At 36.5% G+C, this 17,500-nt stretch overlaps 1 protein-coding gene across 1 annotated transcript in view; it reads right to left on the minus strand.

The window, feature by feature from the left end:
- FAM169A (family with sequence similarity 169 member A) overlaps positions 1-17,500 on the minus strand; it is a 441,641-nt gene that overhangs the window by 169,601 nt on the left and 254,540 nt on the right. The window contains exon 6 of the mRNA XM_044063952.1: positions 13,940-14,084. Coding sequence (XP_043919887.1) covers positions 13,940-14,084 — 145 coding nt within the window. The remainder of the gene's footprint in view (positions 1-13,939; positions 14,085-17,500) is intronic.

The raw sequence follows: 17,500 nt of genomic DNA on the forward strand, positions 1-17,500 counted from the left end.
TTCATACATTGGTTTGGACTCTAGCATTACCTATTTCTCATTTTATACTTCCCCAGCTTTAGACACACTGGCTGGTTTGGTTGAGTGCCAGGTAGAGCTTGGGTAGAATATCAGCAATTATAAAAGTGTTTGTAAGTATCTTTTACATTTTGGTCATTTTGCTTAACATGTTTGAAAGGAACTGTCTTTAGTTTCCAGAATAAGTATGGTAGCCCTGATCTTCAAATAGTATGGACAAAGCCATAATTCACTGCCAACTGTTGGAAAATGGTGCCAGGTAGAACACTCACCTTTGGGGCTGGAAGACCAGAAGACTGAAAGTTCTGTTCCCATTCCAAATGACTGGATTGTTGATGCTGATGTTAAACCAAGATCTCATCTGCTGAAGTTGGTGGTAGCTCAGGTAGATGTATAAGAGCCCATAGCACCAATCAAAAACAGTAGGGGAGGTTCACTGATGTCCTGGTGAAATTTCAGTGTTGGGTCTCCTCTGAAAAGAGGCCACTAGCCTAGTGGGACTGACATGGTCAACAAAAGCTAAATGAAAAAAAAACTCTGTAGATATAAATTGTGTACCACTATCTGTAAATTGAATCTGGCAATAATTTGTTGGCTAGTTCTTGTTAGTACATGTAGAATTTCTTTATCACGAAAGTAATAGTTCACTGCTATTAGGTAGCTAGGTAGCTCTTTCTTTCAATCTCACACAGATTTGCAGAACCATGGACCTTGCAGTAACAGAGATGGCAGAAAATCAACCTTCTCTGGGATGGTTTATGCATTATACAAAGTTGGCATGTTGACAAAAGCTTTGCAAAGCCAGTTTGATACTGGGCCTACATACAGGCACTTTGGTTCTTTCATGACACTTAGTCAGGTCATGATCCCATTTATGCGGTTGTAAGCATTTCAGCACATTTTAAAGAAGGTACAGTTATGTGTTGGTACAGTAGCAGGCCAGAGATGGATTTGCAGGTACCTACCCAGTCATCAAGGTTAGTCTAGTCAGGGTGATAGTCTGCTTAATATGCCATGGGCAAAGAAGTGGAAGCTATTTACAGTTCATTTCATTTTCTGAGGGGCAACGTGTTACATATGAATCAGTAATAACTAGGCATAATGAACACTTTGGACCAAAAATAATGTTATTCAAGAAAGGGCATTTTAGCCTTCTCTGACCACTTACCTAACCCTGATTCCTGGTGGTGGGTGTGATGTCTCTCCTCTGGGCCAGTAATCAAGTATACTCAATCCTCACCACTGACACCAGTGGGGAATGTTCACTTAGAACAAAAATAGATACACAAAGTATTTTCAGATGCAGCTCTCTCCACCAAACACAATTTCCCTTAAAATCACACAGGGAGCACACTCCAGTCCTCGGGCTGGACTTCCTTTCCAGGCCCCACATAATATCCCACATTTTTCTCTGCAGAAATTAGTGCTCTGTGTCCCTCTTTCAAGTAGCTGAGACACACACACACACACACACACACACACACACACACACACACACACACACACACACACACACACACACACACACACACACAAACACACACACACACACACACACACACACACACCTGGAAAAGGCTGGCACAGATTTACCTGATATGCCACCACACAGACTAGCAGACTATAAGGTAGAGCCACTGCCACCAGATAGCTACTTTAAGGCTCTTAGCAGGGTGCATAATTACTCTTAGTAAAATTAATACTTACACAAATGGTAGCGTTAACCAATCTGCAAGACTTTCAAGAGCATGAAGTCACAATGCCAGCAAATAAATGCAATTATTCTCAACGGTTAAAAAAAAACTTTCTAAAAGACCAGCCACAATCAAAAGTATAAATATACTTAATAATAAATACATTATTTACAATAAACACCAGAGGTTCAATTCACAGCACATATAAAAAATAACACAGATGGAAAGACTCACAGAGATACAGAAAAAAACTACTTTTAGCTAATCTCACTATATTTTCCTAACTAGACTGAAGAATTACTGTTCCCTAGTTAAGTTACTTACTAAAGCATGGCAAGATGAAGTGGGTGAGTGGTCTTGTCAGTTCTAAAACAGAGTGCTGAGTGTCATCTGTCACTTCTCTCACTAGTATTTAAATACAATTTCAGTGCTGGCTACAAAATGACATAACATCTGGTCACCTGCCTCTGTGGTTCGCACACTATCCCCCCTCACTAGAAACTTGAGCTTGGATATGACACATATGTGCCACACACACAGAGCTTTGCTTAGGTTTATTCCAGCATCTGGAGACTGTAAAACAATTCCAGTATTTCCACCCTTCCTGCACAAGCTAACAAGCCATTCTCTGGCACCCTAGGGTAGCAATTAGTTCACCACTAAGGACAATAACAGTAGGTCCCAGCCCAGACATTGTATCTCTGACTGCATTCAGACCTGTGAGATAAAATCTTTATGGCCTAAACCAAGTAATTTAATTTCAAGCTATTTTTCCTAAGGTTAGTTGGGCTGAGCTTAACCCCCTCCCTTCCAGTATCCTCTGTTAAAATATATACATGTAATCAGGTACTATACAGTCTGACATACATGTATATTTCTTTTCTGTCCAGCAGGGTCCACTTTTGATACATTTTCAACACAAGTAACTTTACAAATACATTTTTAACACAAAGCATCTGTAGAAATCAGTGTGATATACAAATGACATAACATTTTTTACAAAGCTCCAGCTAGTTATTCTGGCATATGTTACACATGCACTGCCCTACTCTCTCTTAGCACAGCTGGCATTATTTCACATCATCACAGTGGGGACCATCACCTTTTTAGATTTAACATGGAGTCTTGCATAGGGGCCTGGGCTTGAGCATTTCCCCTTAAGCAAAGGACATGCTTCTTGAATAAATCTATCAGTGGATGTAGCCCTGTGGACAAATATTGTACAAACAAGAAAGTGATCACCTCTAAGGCCCGATGTAGCTCACTTATACATGCTGGACTTTTAACTCTGTTATTGCTTTAACCTTGCTTGAATTTGGCTTGGTTCCACTAACATATACTATGCTGTGACCAAAACGCTAGATTTTAGGCTTACTAAAACTGTATCTGTCTACTTTATTTATTTATTTAACATTTGTTTACCGGGAAAGTCCAACTTGAAATGAAGCCAATTTTCAGCGGAGGCCCGGGGAGAATGCTCCAGATGCATGTCTTTGCCATGTGTTTCACTTGCCAGTCTGATTCAGTGTTTGACATAGCAGTTACTGAAACCAGGAAAAATTATTTTAGAATACCTTCCTCAGTTTAATTTTCAGGGGCTTTGACTTTTACTAGCTTACTGTTACACGTAGCAGCAAAATGCCTATTTTTTTGCATTTCTTGCACTTTCTGCCACATATGGAACACTGCTGTGATCGAGTATGAAAGTGGATACAGGTCATGCATTTGCCAAATGTGCATTCACTCTGCTTCTCATTCACATACTTTGATCATAATCATGTTTTTTACTGAAGTAGCCAGTTTCTCGGTGTTTTAACTTACTCACATCATTTGCTGTACTTAAATTAGCATTTTGTCTCATTACTATTTAGTTTTCTTTTTTTTTCAATAATCATTTTTATTGTTTTTCAAAACCATTATACACTTCACACACTATTTACATTATGTACAATACTGCTTCCAATGTTTAGTTCCATTTTGAATTTCCACATTATACATTAAGAATAAATATCATATTAATCAAGTACAGGAAAATGAAAAAAATAAACATAAAAGCATCTACTATAGACAATTATGAACCAACTCAAGCCAATAATCTGTATTATTTCTACATTTTCTATCTAATCCAAGAATGTGTTAGTACACATACAGAATGTCCTAAAGGAAAGTGGATAGGAACCGCTAAGCCAAAATAATATTAAAGATTTGTTCCCAAATTTTTATACTGTTTATACTTTTCTTATTATTTCTAATTAACAATTTGTGCTAATATATGCTTGATCGCTAACAGCCTGAAATTTTGCCACGATGTCTGTGCTGGGTTCAACCAATTTGTGGCTATATATAATTTCATTAGTAAACTAATATTCATAATTACAATCTTTTTTGTTTTGTCCAAATTCTCCGGTGGAATATGTAAAATCAAAAATTCCCAGGCGAGTGTTGAGTTTTGGTAACCCATTTTTTGTAGCTGCAACTTTAATGAGTTCCATAATTTATAAATGCACTTGCAACTCCAGAACATGTGTAACAGGTCTGCTGTCTGATCTAAACACTGTGGACATTTAGGTGACTTTTTTGAATCAAATTTATGAAGTGTTAGATGGGTATAATACGCATTGTTAAATATCATCAATTGAGTAAAGACCAGTTTTTGAAGTGATACGGATTTCAATGTTAAGTTAAACGCCTCTACTATTTTACTATCGTCTAGGGATGGCAATTTCTCTCTCCAGTATTTCGATAGAATATGATTATTATTTTTTCTCTCTTTTACCATTTTATACGCTGAGGATATGTATTTTCTGTCTTGTTGCAATGCTTCCCACAAATGACGCGAAATAACTAGTTCCTCTTTTTTAATTTCAGAACTATTAAAATAATTTATGGCAAGATCTTTTATCTGCCTCATTATAATTAAATAAGAAATGGGAAGATTCAACTATTTAGTTTTCTCTAGCAATCTGAACTGCCTTTTCCAAAGTTGAACTTGCTTCCAGCTGCGGATAAATGATGTCACCCAACACAAAGCTCTCCTGGAGGACCTGAAAAGATAATGGTTCCCAACACCAAGAAACGTGACAAATTTTCTCTCCAGCAAAATTTCAACTCATACTCAACTTCTCTACAACTTTAATTTGCTTTATATCACCTGAGAAACAACCTAACAAATGCATATAATATTCATCTTTCCTCACCTACTCTCTGTTTTCTACTCACATCTACCATACCTCCTCTCTCTTATTTCTCCCATCCATAAATGTAAACATTTTAAAGCTGACTGTATATGACAAGTTGTCTTGTATTAATATGCAATGAGTCTACATTTTACTGATTACAGATTTTTTTAATAGTATGGCTACCTTTCAACTACTGTATGTCCATATTGTAACCTTAAGCTTTACATTTTACTTTCTTGTATAAAATTGCCTGTTTTCTTACTGTAGCTTTTCTAACCAGGCTTCTGATGAAAAGGGACTACCATGGCCTAGCTGGACACCCCCTATAAATAAATAAGAATTCAAGCCGGTGTGCAACTGGGGAGGGTCAATGGTTCTGCAAATATTTCATCAAGTGTTACCACAGTGGTACTTCCAAGTCAGACACGTCTTCTTTCATTATTTGTGTTGCATTGCTTTTACAATTGTTTTCCATGTTCCTTGTACTCTGATGCACACTGGATGAAAACTAACCAAGTTGAAAGGTTTACTCCACAGTACTGGATATGGTCTTCATATCAGAAATACTACCACTTGCTTATTCATCTACTGCTTCACTTAAGATATCCAGTTCAATGAAAGATATAGTGAAATTCTCCTTGATTTGGTTTTAGTATTTGGTTGCTGTTGTTGCTGCTACTACAGCCATTTTTGTGAAAAAATGGCTTAAAGATACTTAGTTAAGACAGTTCCAACTAAGCTGTTTAAGGAATTGTTTGATATAAGCTATTTTAAAAATACATATTTTATTAATAACCATAACAAAGTTCATTGACTTTGAATTAATAAGGGTGCTGTAGGGCCAAATAATGCTGTCAGCTTCAATGTTGTATTAATATCATTTCAAGGAAGCGCCCCACTTGAAAGTCCTGACAGTCTAAGTATATTTACTAGCTACAGAAATTATCTCTATTTGGAGGCATACTGTTGCATTGTTACAGACTTCACCATTTGAGAACTGCTGGTCCAACTTAACATTCATCCTGCACCCCCTGCCCAGTGGTACCTAAAACAAAAGTCAGGTAGTAGTTCCTCTGCTGTGACCATTTTAGATATCTAACATGCCCTCTTTTTACATTCTCAAAAGTGCTTTATCTGTTCTTTCTCAAAGTGAGAAACATGCCTTCCAAATAAGTCTACATTCAGTGTCTCATTTGAAGAACACATAAGAGAAGAGTAAGTGATAGAGTTGTTTAAGTAATCCCCATAAAACCACATACTATCTATGTTCAACTTGTTTGACAGCAATGAAAAATTAATTTCTTTCCTGAAAACTATATCTATTTTGGGTAATATCAACACAAATTACTTAGTTCCTTTTTTGACTATTAAATTGTTCAGATTTTTGAAATATGGTATGAGAAAAAGGGGACAGATTCAATACCTGGGATTCATGAAAGTGTTATACTTGACACAAGCGGCATGATCTGGTCATAAAACCCTATGGTAACAACCTCAAATCAATATCTCACCCCTATCCTACACTATGACGTTGAGTTCTACTGTAATGAAATGGGACATGTAAAGTAACAATACGTATTGAAAAGGTTTACAGCCTTCAGGGTTATGAAATTATAACCAGATATGAAAAAAATGTAGCACCCTTGCCCTAAACATCACTTAGGACTCTTTTCTAAGAAACATTTTTTGGCAATCAAGTAAGTCTCTACAGTTTCAGCTGCTTTTGATTTCAATAATAAAATAAGGACATCCAAGTATTTATTTTATATTGCTATCTGTAATTTTGGACAATCCTTACGGCAGATGAAATAACAAAGTGCACTCTCAAAATACATACCCAAGTTGCTTATATCTTTTTTTTTTTTTTTTTTTACCTATGTAAGCCAAGTTCACAACTAGATGTTTTTTCAGTGGTCAAAGGGCATCTCAGTACAACTGTCGTTATCTGCTTTTCTCACTTTTGCATCTTAGTCTTCTGCTTCAGAAGTTTGTGATGAAGCTTAAAAGAACAACAGTCGGGGAATCAAAAATCTAGAAGCAGTTTTATACAGCAGCACCATAATAACATAAAGCAGTGAGACTAAGATGCTCATTTATTATTTGTTTTGTACATTTTTGGATAATAATCCTTTCGCCAGATGATGTGTCCTTATTCTCTGCCTTCTGATGCAGTAGACGTAGATCTAATTCTAGATCAGAAAACTGTGAATTTGAGTAAGGTCACAGTAAAGTAATCCTTTGTCAGTGACAGTGGCCTGAAAGGCATGTTCAAACATGTCATAGGATGGCTATGAGTTCCAGCTACACATTTACTGACAGTGTATTTAATCATGGTTTTAGATGAGACATAAACGCTCCAACTACATGTTCTGGATGTAGACCAGGTATATGTGAACATCCTATACTTGTCAATGAACAACAACTGCATTTCCACAGGTGCTGTTTCAAAATGTCTCCCAGTCAGCACTGTGATAAGGATCAAAATAATCCAGTAGGCTTACCCAACACACAAAATGTAGTGCATGTTTTTTTTTATTTTAAACTCATCACTTATGCATAAATTTTGAAAGCCAGAGGAGAATTCTGAATTAAATGACAGTATACACCTAATAATCATGGGATGTTCACAGATACACTAAACAACAAAAGCATCAAAGAACCATATCAAGTTAGAATGAGTGATGGTAAAGTAGTCATAATAACTGACTTAAAAAAAACAGAAACAAGAAAGATATCTGATAGACTGTGTAAATACTGTGCTAACCTAGATGGTGAATAGCGGGCATTTTTATTTCTAAAATGAATGCTTCATTATTTTTTTTCTGTTGTATTTTACATGCTTCTGACCTACATCATTTTCACAAATGGAGAATAACTTAAATATTGAAACATGATAAAGATTAGGTGTCTGCAACAAATAATCCTTTCTCTAGGGCTGAAGGTCCTCTTCAGATTTACTTTGGGTTTCTCTCTCTGTACCTGCTTGGACATTTATTTCTTGACAACATGTTCATTTCATATGCCATTGGCAACAAACCTTTAAAATGGCCCCAGTGATTAAGTGGTTACACTGAAGTACTGCTGGTATTTCAAACGTTTATTATTTATTACTTATATTGTTTACTGCGTCATGTTTTCTTACAATTATGTTTGTGTAAATACACCAACAGTAAATGTAAAATTTGCAACTATTTTTTTTTCTTTTAAGAAAAGAAGTAGCTACAATGCATGCTTTACGAGAGTTCTGAAAGTTTTATCATTTTCCTCAGAAAGGAACACACAAAAGTTCAACTTGAAAGGCACACTTTTATAAAACACTGCAACCAATGCTGAATTGTGGATTTTATGGGACTGCAGCCGAAAACAAAGATGTTCTTTTTTGATCCAGTGGCAGTGACACCAGCATGGTATGCAGGAAGTCTTGGGTCCGAGTCCCAAATGAGAGCTATGCCCTTTAAGGGTCCTAGTTATTTGGCATGATAGCAACTAGGATTTCAGGCTAAACTGGGAGTGGCAGCAGCAGAGCCTATTTCAGACATGGGGTATTTGGGGCAGCATTTCTATTGCCTTCCTTGTTAAACCAGTCCTGCATGCAACATATGGCTACATCTAAAACAATCAACTCCATTGGCCATTTGCATAAATGGATAAAAAGTGGAAAAACAGGTTAAGGGGCAAACACTGCCCTTTGCTGACTCCATGATTAAAGATGACAAGAGGAAAGGGGAAAAGCCAGGTTAATAAGGAAAACAACAACACTTTCTTTCACTTAGAAAAGTTATGCAAACTTAGTATAAAAGAAGCAAAGTCCCTTTGTATTTATAATAAACATTCATATTTATCATCCCAGTAAATGCTGTTCTTTATTTATCCACATTTGTTATCTGGGAATGATCAGCTGCGAGGTCCTATTTTCAGTGGAGCCTGGTGAGGAAACTCCTAGGCAATAACTGGAAAGCAGTAAGTCACAAAGACAGTACACAATTAAATAACACAACACACAAAACAAGACTTGTTCATCCCTGTGACAAAGAAGGATAAAGCCCTGACTATGACCCATATGACCTTAGTCAACTAATGACTCATGGTCTGGAAAAGTTAGGAGGCATGCTTGGTGATCCTAAGACAGTGAAGATTCATCAATCCTCTAACTTTACTCCTCAGACAATTTTGCAACCACTCCCTCCTCCCTTCTTCTCCAAGGCCACATCATCCAGGATGGCTACATAACTTCTTTGAAAGCTTTACAAAAAGAACAAACCCCAGCCCTTTATTCTATATATCTTACTTTCTTCGTTGTGGCAGCCTCCATATTCACCAAACATTTAATTTATATCTTAACCTCTCCTTAATAAAAAGGCTTTACTCCCTTACAATTTCAATGTTTTCAATGTTTCCTAGTTATACTAGTTCCAGAGAACCACCACCATCCTCAGCTTAACAAGGCAGACCAAATCTCTACACTTTGCCCTGTCACAAAAATATATCAAAATATTATTTATAACCACTTATTTAAAACATGCAGCCTTCTGACAAACTCTCAACATGGTTTCAGGATATGCCCTATCAGCCATCTACAAAGTAACAGATAAAATCTTCTCATCCACTGAATAAAGTTGGATAGAAGTTAGTATCTTTTCGAACTATAAAATTGCTTTCAAAGGGCACAACACTCGCTCCTCTCAACCTTTAAGTACAACAAATCTGGTCAAAGTAAAAAATAATGGGAGGAGGAGGAGATGAAAGGCCCAAAATCTGAGACAGATTTTAAATATTGCTCTTATAAATACAGTTGCTAGAATAATGGGTTTTGTGTTAACATGCATTTTTCTGAAGGACATGAAGTCTGAAACTCAAGTATGTGTCATTATTTAGTGACTTTAATCCTCAATAATTTGCCAGAAGACAACAAAGTTTGAAGTACAGATTAAAAGCAAAGAAATAAAACGAAATGGCAGGAGGAACAATCGCAAATAGGTCCTCAGGAATAAAGAGTCAAAAAATAGCGTATAAAAATTTAATATCCGCTTTCATCACACGACTTCATCAGAATACATTAGGTAAAAGAACAAGTGCCTTAAATACACACACTAATAAATAATCAATTAACTTAATTAACCATTAATTGAATAAAAAACAGTAAAAAAGCAAAATTCAAAAATTAAAAATAACAGATAAATCAATTTCTTTAGAAATGGTTAGTTTACGATACTTTAACAAACACTTTAAATTAATAGCTTCATTTAATCCTGGCAAAGTGTCAGATTTTAATCTCACTTGCCAAAGAGTTTCCCTTTGTTCTACATAATTTTTAAAATCCCCACCTCTCTTATCTGACTTGCAAACTTCTAAAACAGAAAAAACAAACTTTTTAAAAAATGGACAAGTAATAGAGTGCTTATACAAAGCATTATTCTGATCTTTACTTTTAATAGCGTATAAATGTTCTTTTATACGTGTACCTAAACTTCTCGTGGTCATCCCCACATAAAAAGCAGGGCAAACGGAACACATACTGATGTATACAACTCAACAGCTATTGCAATCAACAAATTCAGGGACTTCTAAAATTTTGTCTGATGTAACAATGTTAATATAAGGTCCTTCAGAAATAAATCGACAAATTTTACAATGATGACAACAAAACATACCCTTCTTTCTTTTAACTATAGTGCCATTATCTGGAAAATGACATTCCAATATTCTTTTAAGAGTATTATGTTTACGAAACACAAAACTGGGTTTGGTTCCAACATCCTGAACAATATCAGAATTCCCTTGAATAACCCTCCAGTTCTTTTCAAGTACATCCCTGATCTTATTAGTGTCACTGCTCATCTCAAGGGAACAAATAATATCACAATTGATATTATTGTACACACGTGTATTATGAATGTTTGTAGTAATCATACGTTGATTCAAGATGGGAGGAAAATGAGTAAAACGTTTATCATAAACCTCATTACCAGTATCTATTAATACATTTTCATCATAGCCTCTCTGTAAAAACATGGAGGCAATGAAATGAAATTCCTGTATTAAATCATGTTCCCTAGTTGTCATTCGACTGGCCCTGATATATTGACCTCTAGGAATATTTTTTATAACATGTTTGGGATGTCCACTGGAATTATGTAAATATCCATTAGTAAAGGTCTCTTTTCTATGAATTTTACTATGAAATCTTTGATCAGTGCTGTCCCACCATATACAAATGTCTAAAAAATTAACAGCTAAACCAACATCACCTTTGGTGAATTTCAGATAACCTGGTACGGAATTAACTTCGAAGAGGAAAGCTTGCACAGTGTCAGGACTTCCTTCTATGATGAAAATTAAATCATCAATATATCTACAGAAAAGGCTGATGTTAAATTTCTCCTTCAAAATGGGAATTATTTCAAGCTCCCACCATGCCATGACTAAATTAGCATAAGCAGGTGCCGCCGAAGAACCCATGGCGACACCACGTTTTAAATACTGTTGCTAGAATAATGGGTTTTGTGTTAACATGCATTTTTCTGAAGGACATGAAGTCTGAAACTCAAGTATGTGTCATTATTTAGTGACTTTAATCCTCAATAATTTGCCAGAAGACAACAAAGTTTGAAGTACAGATTAAAAACATGTGGAAAAAATCTGGGTATTCTGTGCGACAGCTCAGAGGTATGCCATTACTACTTTCTCCTCAACAAACATAAACAGATATACTTTGGTTTTAAATACCCTCTCCAGGTTTAGTAATTACCTCACACAAATAACCTTTAAAGTCCAGATCAGTAACCGATACGGCTGACCTATAGATTCATAGGTACTTACGAGGTTATTGATGTATGAAGTTAAGAAGCCTAGCCTTACATTCCACGGTAATTTCTAGCGCTTATATTTTGCATATGAATAATCCAGATTTGGACCAAAGTAGGATATGATAGGATATTTATGTTTCCCCTATGCATGAGGGAAAGAGGTGCTAAACTGGGGTGAATTTGCAGTTACACATCCATTATTCCAAATTATGTTTGAACAGAGTAGGAAGAGCACATCATGTGTAGAGGAAGACAGTTCCCCAGAAGTAATATTCTCTGTGATCTATACCTATCCCTCCAACATGTTCTATTTATTTTGCAAAATAGATTGAGATTTCTTGAGTGGGTGTTTATGATACCCTTGGACTTATGAACATGTAACCTGTCTGACAGAATAGGGTCTGTTGATGCTCTGTACCTGAGGCACAGTTTACCTTTAAGTAGGTTGTTGTATGATACCGAGAAAAGGGACAAGGCTTTGACATGGTCTGCATAGTTTTTATAATTATGCACTTTCTTTTCCAGAATACTACGGTGGTTAGTAATGGGCCTAATATTACTTATTAACAATATCAACAACAATATTCCCCTCCTGTATAATGACTCTTTCTGCAGCCTATACAATGCTGCATAAATTAGAACCAACATGACCCACACAGAAAATCTTTTCCCTAATCTGACCACACAATAACATGCAGCCTTAACAATTCCAGTACTAATTCCAAAACTGGAATATACTTCCCCAATCATTTCTTAACTTAAGTCAGAACATGGGGGAGTTCCAGAGATAAAGACAGACTAGGATTTTTGGATGCAAGTCTGTATGGAAAATAACAACAGTCATACAGAACTTTATATTCATAAAGCAAAAGAAAGTATTCTAAGAATTAAGCCAGAGTGGGAATGGAGAAAGGAGATTTTACTAATAGGAATGTGAATATCTGCAAGTAGGGCTACAGAAAATAGGGAAGGAGAGGCTGGAATTTACTGGAGAAAATTATCAAAGGAACCAAGATATTGAGAACAAATAATCTGAGAGGGAAAGGTAACAGAGTGGGATAAAGCTAAGCAGAAGTTTGGACTGTAGATCAGACATACCCTTCCCTAGCAGACACTGACAACACAGTATAAACAAAAAGAAAAGATAGGGGGTGCTAAGAGAAATATCACCTCTAGCAGAGTTTTAGTTGAGTCTAGAACAGAAGTTGCTGTTAAAAAGGGATAATTAGTAGACTGTACAAAGTATTGCACAATAGCAATCAGTTAGAGGAGGTTAGAAAAAAGATTGTGGAAAGATGCAGGAAAGGCAATCACAGGAACAATGAAAATAAATGTGTAAGTCTCCCAGATATGGAATAAAATCCATACTGTCTGAGTTCCAGGCCAGAACATGTCTTAAAACTGATTACCCATGCAAGTCCGTGCCATACTTCTCCTTTCATCCTTCACTTTTTAGCTTCTCCATAATGACACAGTTTCCCAGCTAATAAGCTACTGACCAACTCCTTACCACAGTATCTTTGAGAAGATTCAGAATGATTACTTACTTTTCAGAGACCACATGCTGAACTTCTTGCTTGTGAGAAGAGCTTCAGCAAAACTATTCCTACAGACTGGAAACATATCACCACAGAACATTATAAGGAATCACAACAGACACATCTTAGAACCACACTCTTACATCATCTCAAGGCCATATATCACTGAAAATGCATTATGCATTAGAGGTAAGAAAGTAACAACCATAATGAAACCTAACCTGGACAAATTCCAAATTAAACTTATCTATTAACTGACTACTACTGTACAGTCACAATTTGTAAATATGTAAATGTGAAAATCAATGTATACACCGAAATGCATTTATTTTGCTAAAATCTTTGCTCAGAGCAGAGGTATATACCCAAAGCTGTAATGCTACTAAATCTTATATAAATGAACTAATGTTGCTCTCTCTCTCTCTCTCTCTGTCACCTTTGCTCTTTCTTTCTTTCTCTCCTGTATGTACATACAACAACTACTACACCTGTACATAAACATCTCACTATGTGTAATATTTTGCCTCTGTGTCCTGTAATGGCTGGAGAGGATCCATGGACCAGCCCATCAACCCATTTAACAAATTAATACATTTAAGCAGCAGTACAATCAGAAACAATAAAATATATATGTAGCAATAGACTGGCTTTAGTTTCTTAGAATCTTGCTAATAAATTATGTCTTGCAATAACAAAGATATTACCTGATTACTGTTTCCAAATGGGTTTCTGGTATGATCTCAGCTTCAGTGTTTAGAGCTGAACAATGTAGTTCTGTGGTTCTTATAAGCTTTGGTCGCCTGAGATTGCTATGTCGTGTACGAGCTGATATAGGTGTAGTATCAAAATCTGTAAAGATAAACATTGACATTTAGACTCTCTGCTGTTGACATACACATTGAAAGTCTACAAGAACACAACTTTTGTCACAAATTATGACATTTAAGTTTGTTTGTAACACTCATCATAAGGAGCACTCCTAGAGAATACCTGTTTACAACTAGTAGTAACTCTGTAGTTAAAGCGTTTTGCTGCCATAATGGAAATACACATACATTGCTTCTTTATAGTGAAACAGTGAATTTCATACATAATTCATATGATATTCCATTACATACCCACATATTACACTTTAAAATCTGAAAAAAAGACAACATTGATAAGTACTTTTCTGACACAGCATTGTTAAGCATGTTTTTGGAGCTGCAATGCTCTCATCTCATTCTAAGGTATAAGCAACAGTCAGCATAGACTAGTGCTGGGAAGCTGAAACAGCTTCAAATGCTGTAATACACTTTGCAGTGCCACCATAAATAATCTTATAACTTTAAAAGCTGTCACAGGCTCAGAGACATACATCTCTGCTGGCTGCTGTTAGAAATTCCGTACCCAACATTAAGAAGTTGTACAACATTGGAGGGGGTCATTGATACATGGTTGTGAAAAGAGTGAGTACTATCTAACAGGATGCATAGACATATTGTTCTGTTGCAAATGTTAGATAAATCCCATAGAAGTCAGTGACACATGGTGAAAGAATATTAGCCAGTCTTTTAGGAGTGGAGAATATTTTAACAGTAGATTTACTAATGTTGATTATTAGTTTGCTATCACCGAGCCAGTTCCTTATCAGGGAAGAATCATACTGTAGCAGGGATGCTACTTGCTGTGTGGGCTTATGAGCTGCAGTGAAGCCCATGTCATTTGCATGCAAGGTCATTTTCAGATGGGTCATGATCTGAGGAAGGCTATTATTGTAAAGTGAGAATAGTAGTGTTGATGCTAAAAAGAACCTAATGAAACACCCTTAGAAAGACAGCCAGTACTTGAAATGTAGTTATGGCTCAAGATCACAAACATTTCTCTTAGAGAAATAGCTTATAACCCAAGAGATTAGCTCTTGAAATAAAACATAATCATCAAGTTTAAGCAGTAAAAGGCTATGATTCAAATTCAAATACACTTTTAAGACCAGAAGTTTAGCACTGGTCAGCATGCCTTTTTACATGTTGGTAAAACCTTGTGAGGCTAGTGTGAAAATTGTGGTTTGTGTGCTGTATCTGGAAAGAAAGCTATACTGTTTACCAGTTAGCAAGTCATACATCTGTATGTACTCAATCATCTGTTAAGAATTTTTCCAGATAGATGAAATTGGCAATTGGTGTATAGTCAGTTACATAACTGGGAGTAAATATGAAGAATTAAGGCATGACTGAAGCTAGTGAGTATTAATTCAGTTGAAAAGAAAAAATGAATATTTAAACTAAGGGTTTACAGATGAAACTAGCACCAGAACTTGACATTCTGGAGTGTAAATAATTGAAAGCAATGACTGTATTTATAATCAATGACTCTGAGGTGTTATTCAACCTGTTTGTTGGGGAAAAACTTTAAAATGGAAGGGAGGCTAGTGAAATATACTATGTAGTGGAGACAGTGGCAACTGATGACTTCAAAGTGAGGTGGCTAACTGTAATGGGTTAAAGCTACATTACAGCAGTCAATCACCAACTTTCATCGACCAAGTGCCTTACTCATTTTAGCCATTTTATTGACTGCATACTCCTCAGAAGTCTGACTGCAATCAGCAGGTCCTGCCTTACATGAAATGGAGCTCCATACAAAAGACATCTTGGGCTCCCTACCACTTGCTTTCTCCTTTGCTCTCCCAAGTGCACCTACTCTCCCCCACCCTGACCCTATATCATCCAAATAAATTACTTCTATCTTACTTTTTTCACATGCTATCTTTCGTTTGGCCTTTTCCTCCATCCTTTTACCACACTCTAACTTGCCAAGACTGTGCTGTAATAAGTATGTAGGAGGTAAATGAATTAAGGCAGGGGTCTGGGAAGTCATAGTGTTCTAGATGCTCTGAGGTGTAATGCCCCTTAGAGATTTTTCCCAGTGTTTTGATCCAGTGATGGCCTGAACAAAAATCATGGCTAAAGAAAAAAGGCAGTCTTATTTTTTAAGGGAAAGCATAAATTGTGTCCAAAGCTTAATATTCAAAGCTGACAAAATAGTAGTTCTCAATAAACACAGAGGACAGATATCTGCAATGACATCTAAATCCTATCTGGAAATAGTACCTGCCACTCTACTCCTTTGGCATTAGACTGGGATGAAAGCAAAAAAAATGGCACAGGTATATAATGCATAGCTAAAGATCTGGGGAAGGAAGCCAGAGCACCTGGAGAAAATACACACTCAGAAACAGGGAGTACATGCACTTTCATACAGAAGGAAGCACATCCAAATAATAAGTGTTGTAAGACAGCAATGCTTCTCACTGTACAACTGTAGCAGTTATCAGCTGCTATCATACACATATCTTGCCAAGACTGACACAGTACTTTCTGTATGCAAGGTAGATGTCTAACTGTGATGGAAAGTGAAATAAATGACAGCCAACTTGCTACTTTAACATAAAAATGCAACCTCTTCCCCATGCAAACACTCACTGTCATCCACAGACAGCCTATATATCCATCAGTTACTGACAGTTTATAAACTGTGTATGCTTAAAATGTTTGATTCTATTAAAGCATTGCCATAGTTGTTGTTGTTTGTCTTTTGGCTTTTTCCTGGTAAGGGGTTGCCACAGCGGAACTCCGGTCCGCTAATGATTGGCAGTAGATTTTTATGGAATGCTGAGGTGCCAGCTCGACGCCTAACCTTCAATGAAGGCACGCCTATTTATGCACGCATGTCTTTTGAACACTACCCAACCGCGGGGAGGACATACAGACTCCACACAGAAGGCTCTCCCAAGCCAAGCCGAGAATCGAACGGGAGAACCTCTTGCTGTGAGGTAACAACACTACCGCCGTACCACCGCAGCATAAAGTATCTAATTTGGCTTCACACAAAAACACACTAGTTCTGCAAAGCTAGACAGTATTGTGAGTCATTTTCATCCACTGAAAGCCCCAAAATCTAGCAATTAAAGCCACATGTGTTGGCTGTGTACTCTTCAAATATCAAACTGTGGCAAAATATTAATAATTGGCCAAAGCAATTTATTTTAAATCCTTCAAAAGACACACACACACACACACACACACACACACACACACACACACACACACACACACACAATGGCTGTGTACACCACAGATATATGATAGACTGCTGTCAGAAACAAACAGTGTGCAACCCACTGCTTAATCACACATATACACACGCACAAACATACACATCACTTATAGAAAATTGTATGGCTGTATACTCTTCATATGTCTGATCAGGATCAAATGAATGAA

The sequence above is a fragment of the Protopterus annectens genome, chromosome 2.part2 (assembly GCF_019279795.1).
Source record: "Protopterus annectens isolate FY-2018-M chromosome 2.part2, PAN1.0, whole genome shotgun sequence".
In the NCBI taxonomy this organism is placed as follows: domain Eukaryota; kingdom Metazoa; phylum Chordata; order Ceratodontiformes; family Protopteridae; genus Protopterus; species Protopterus annectens.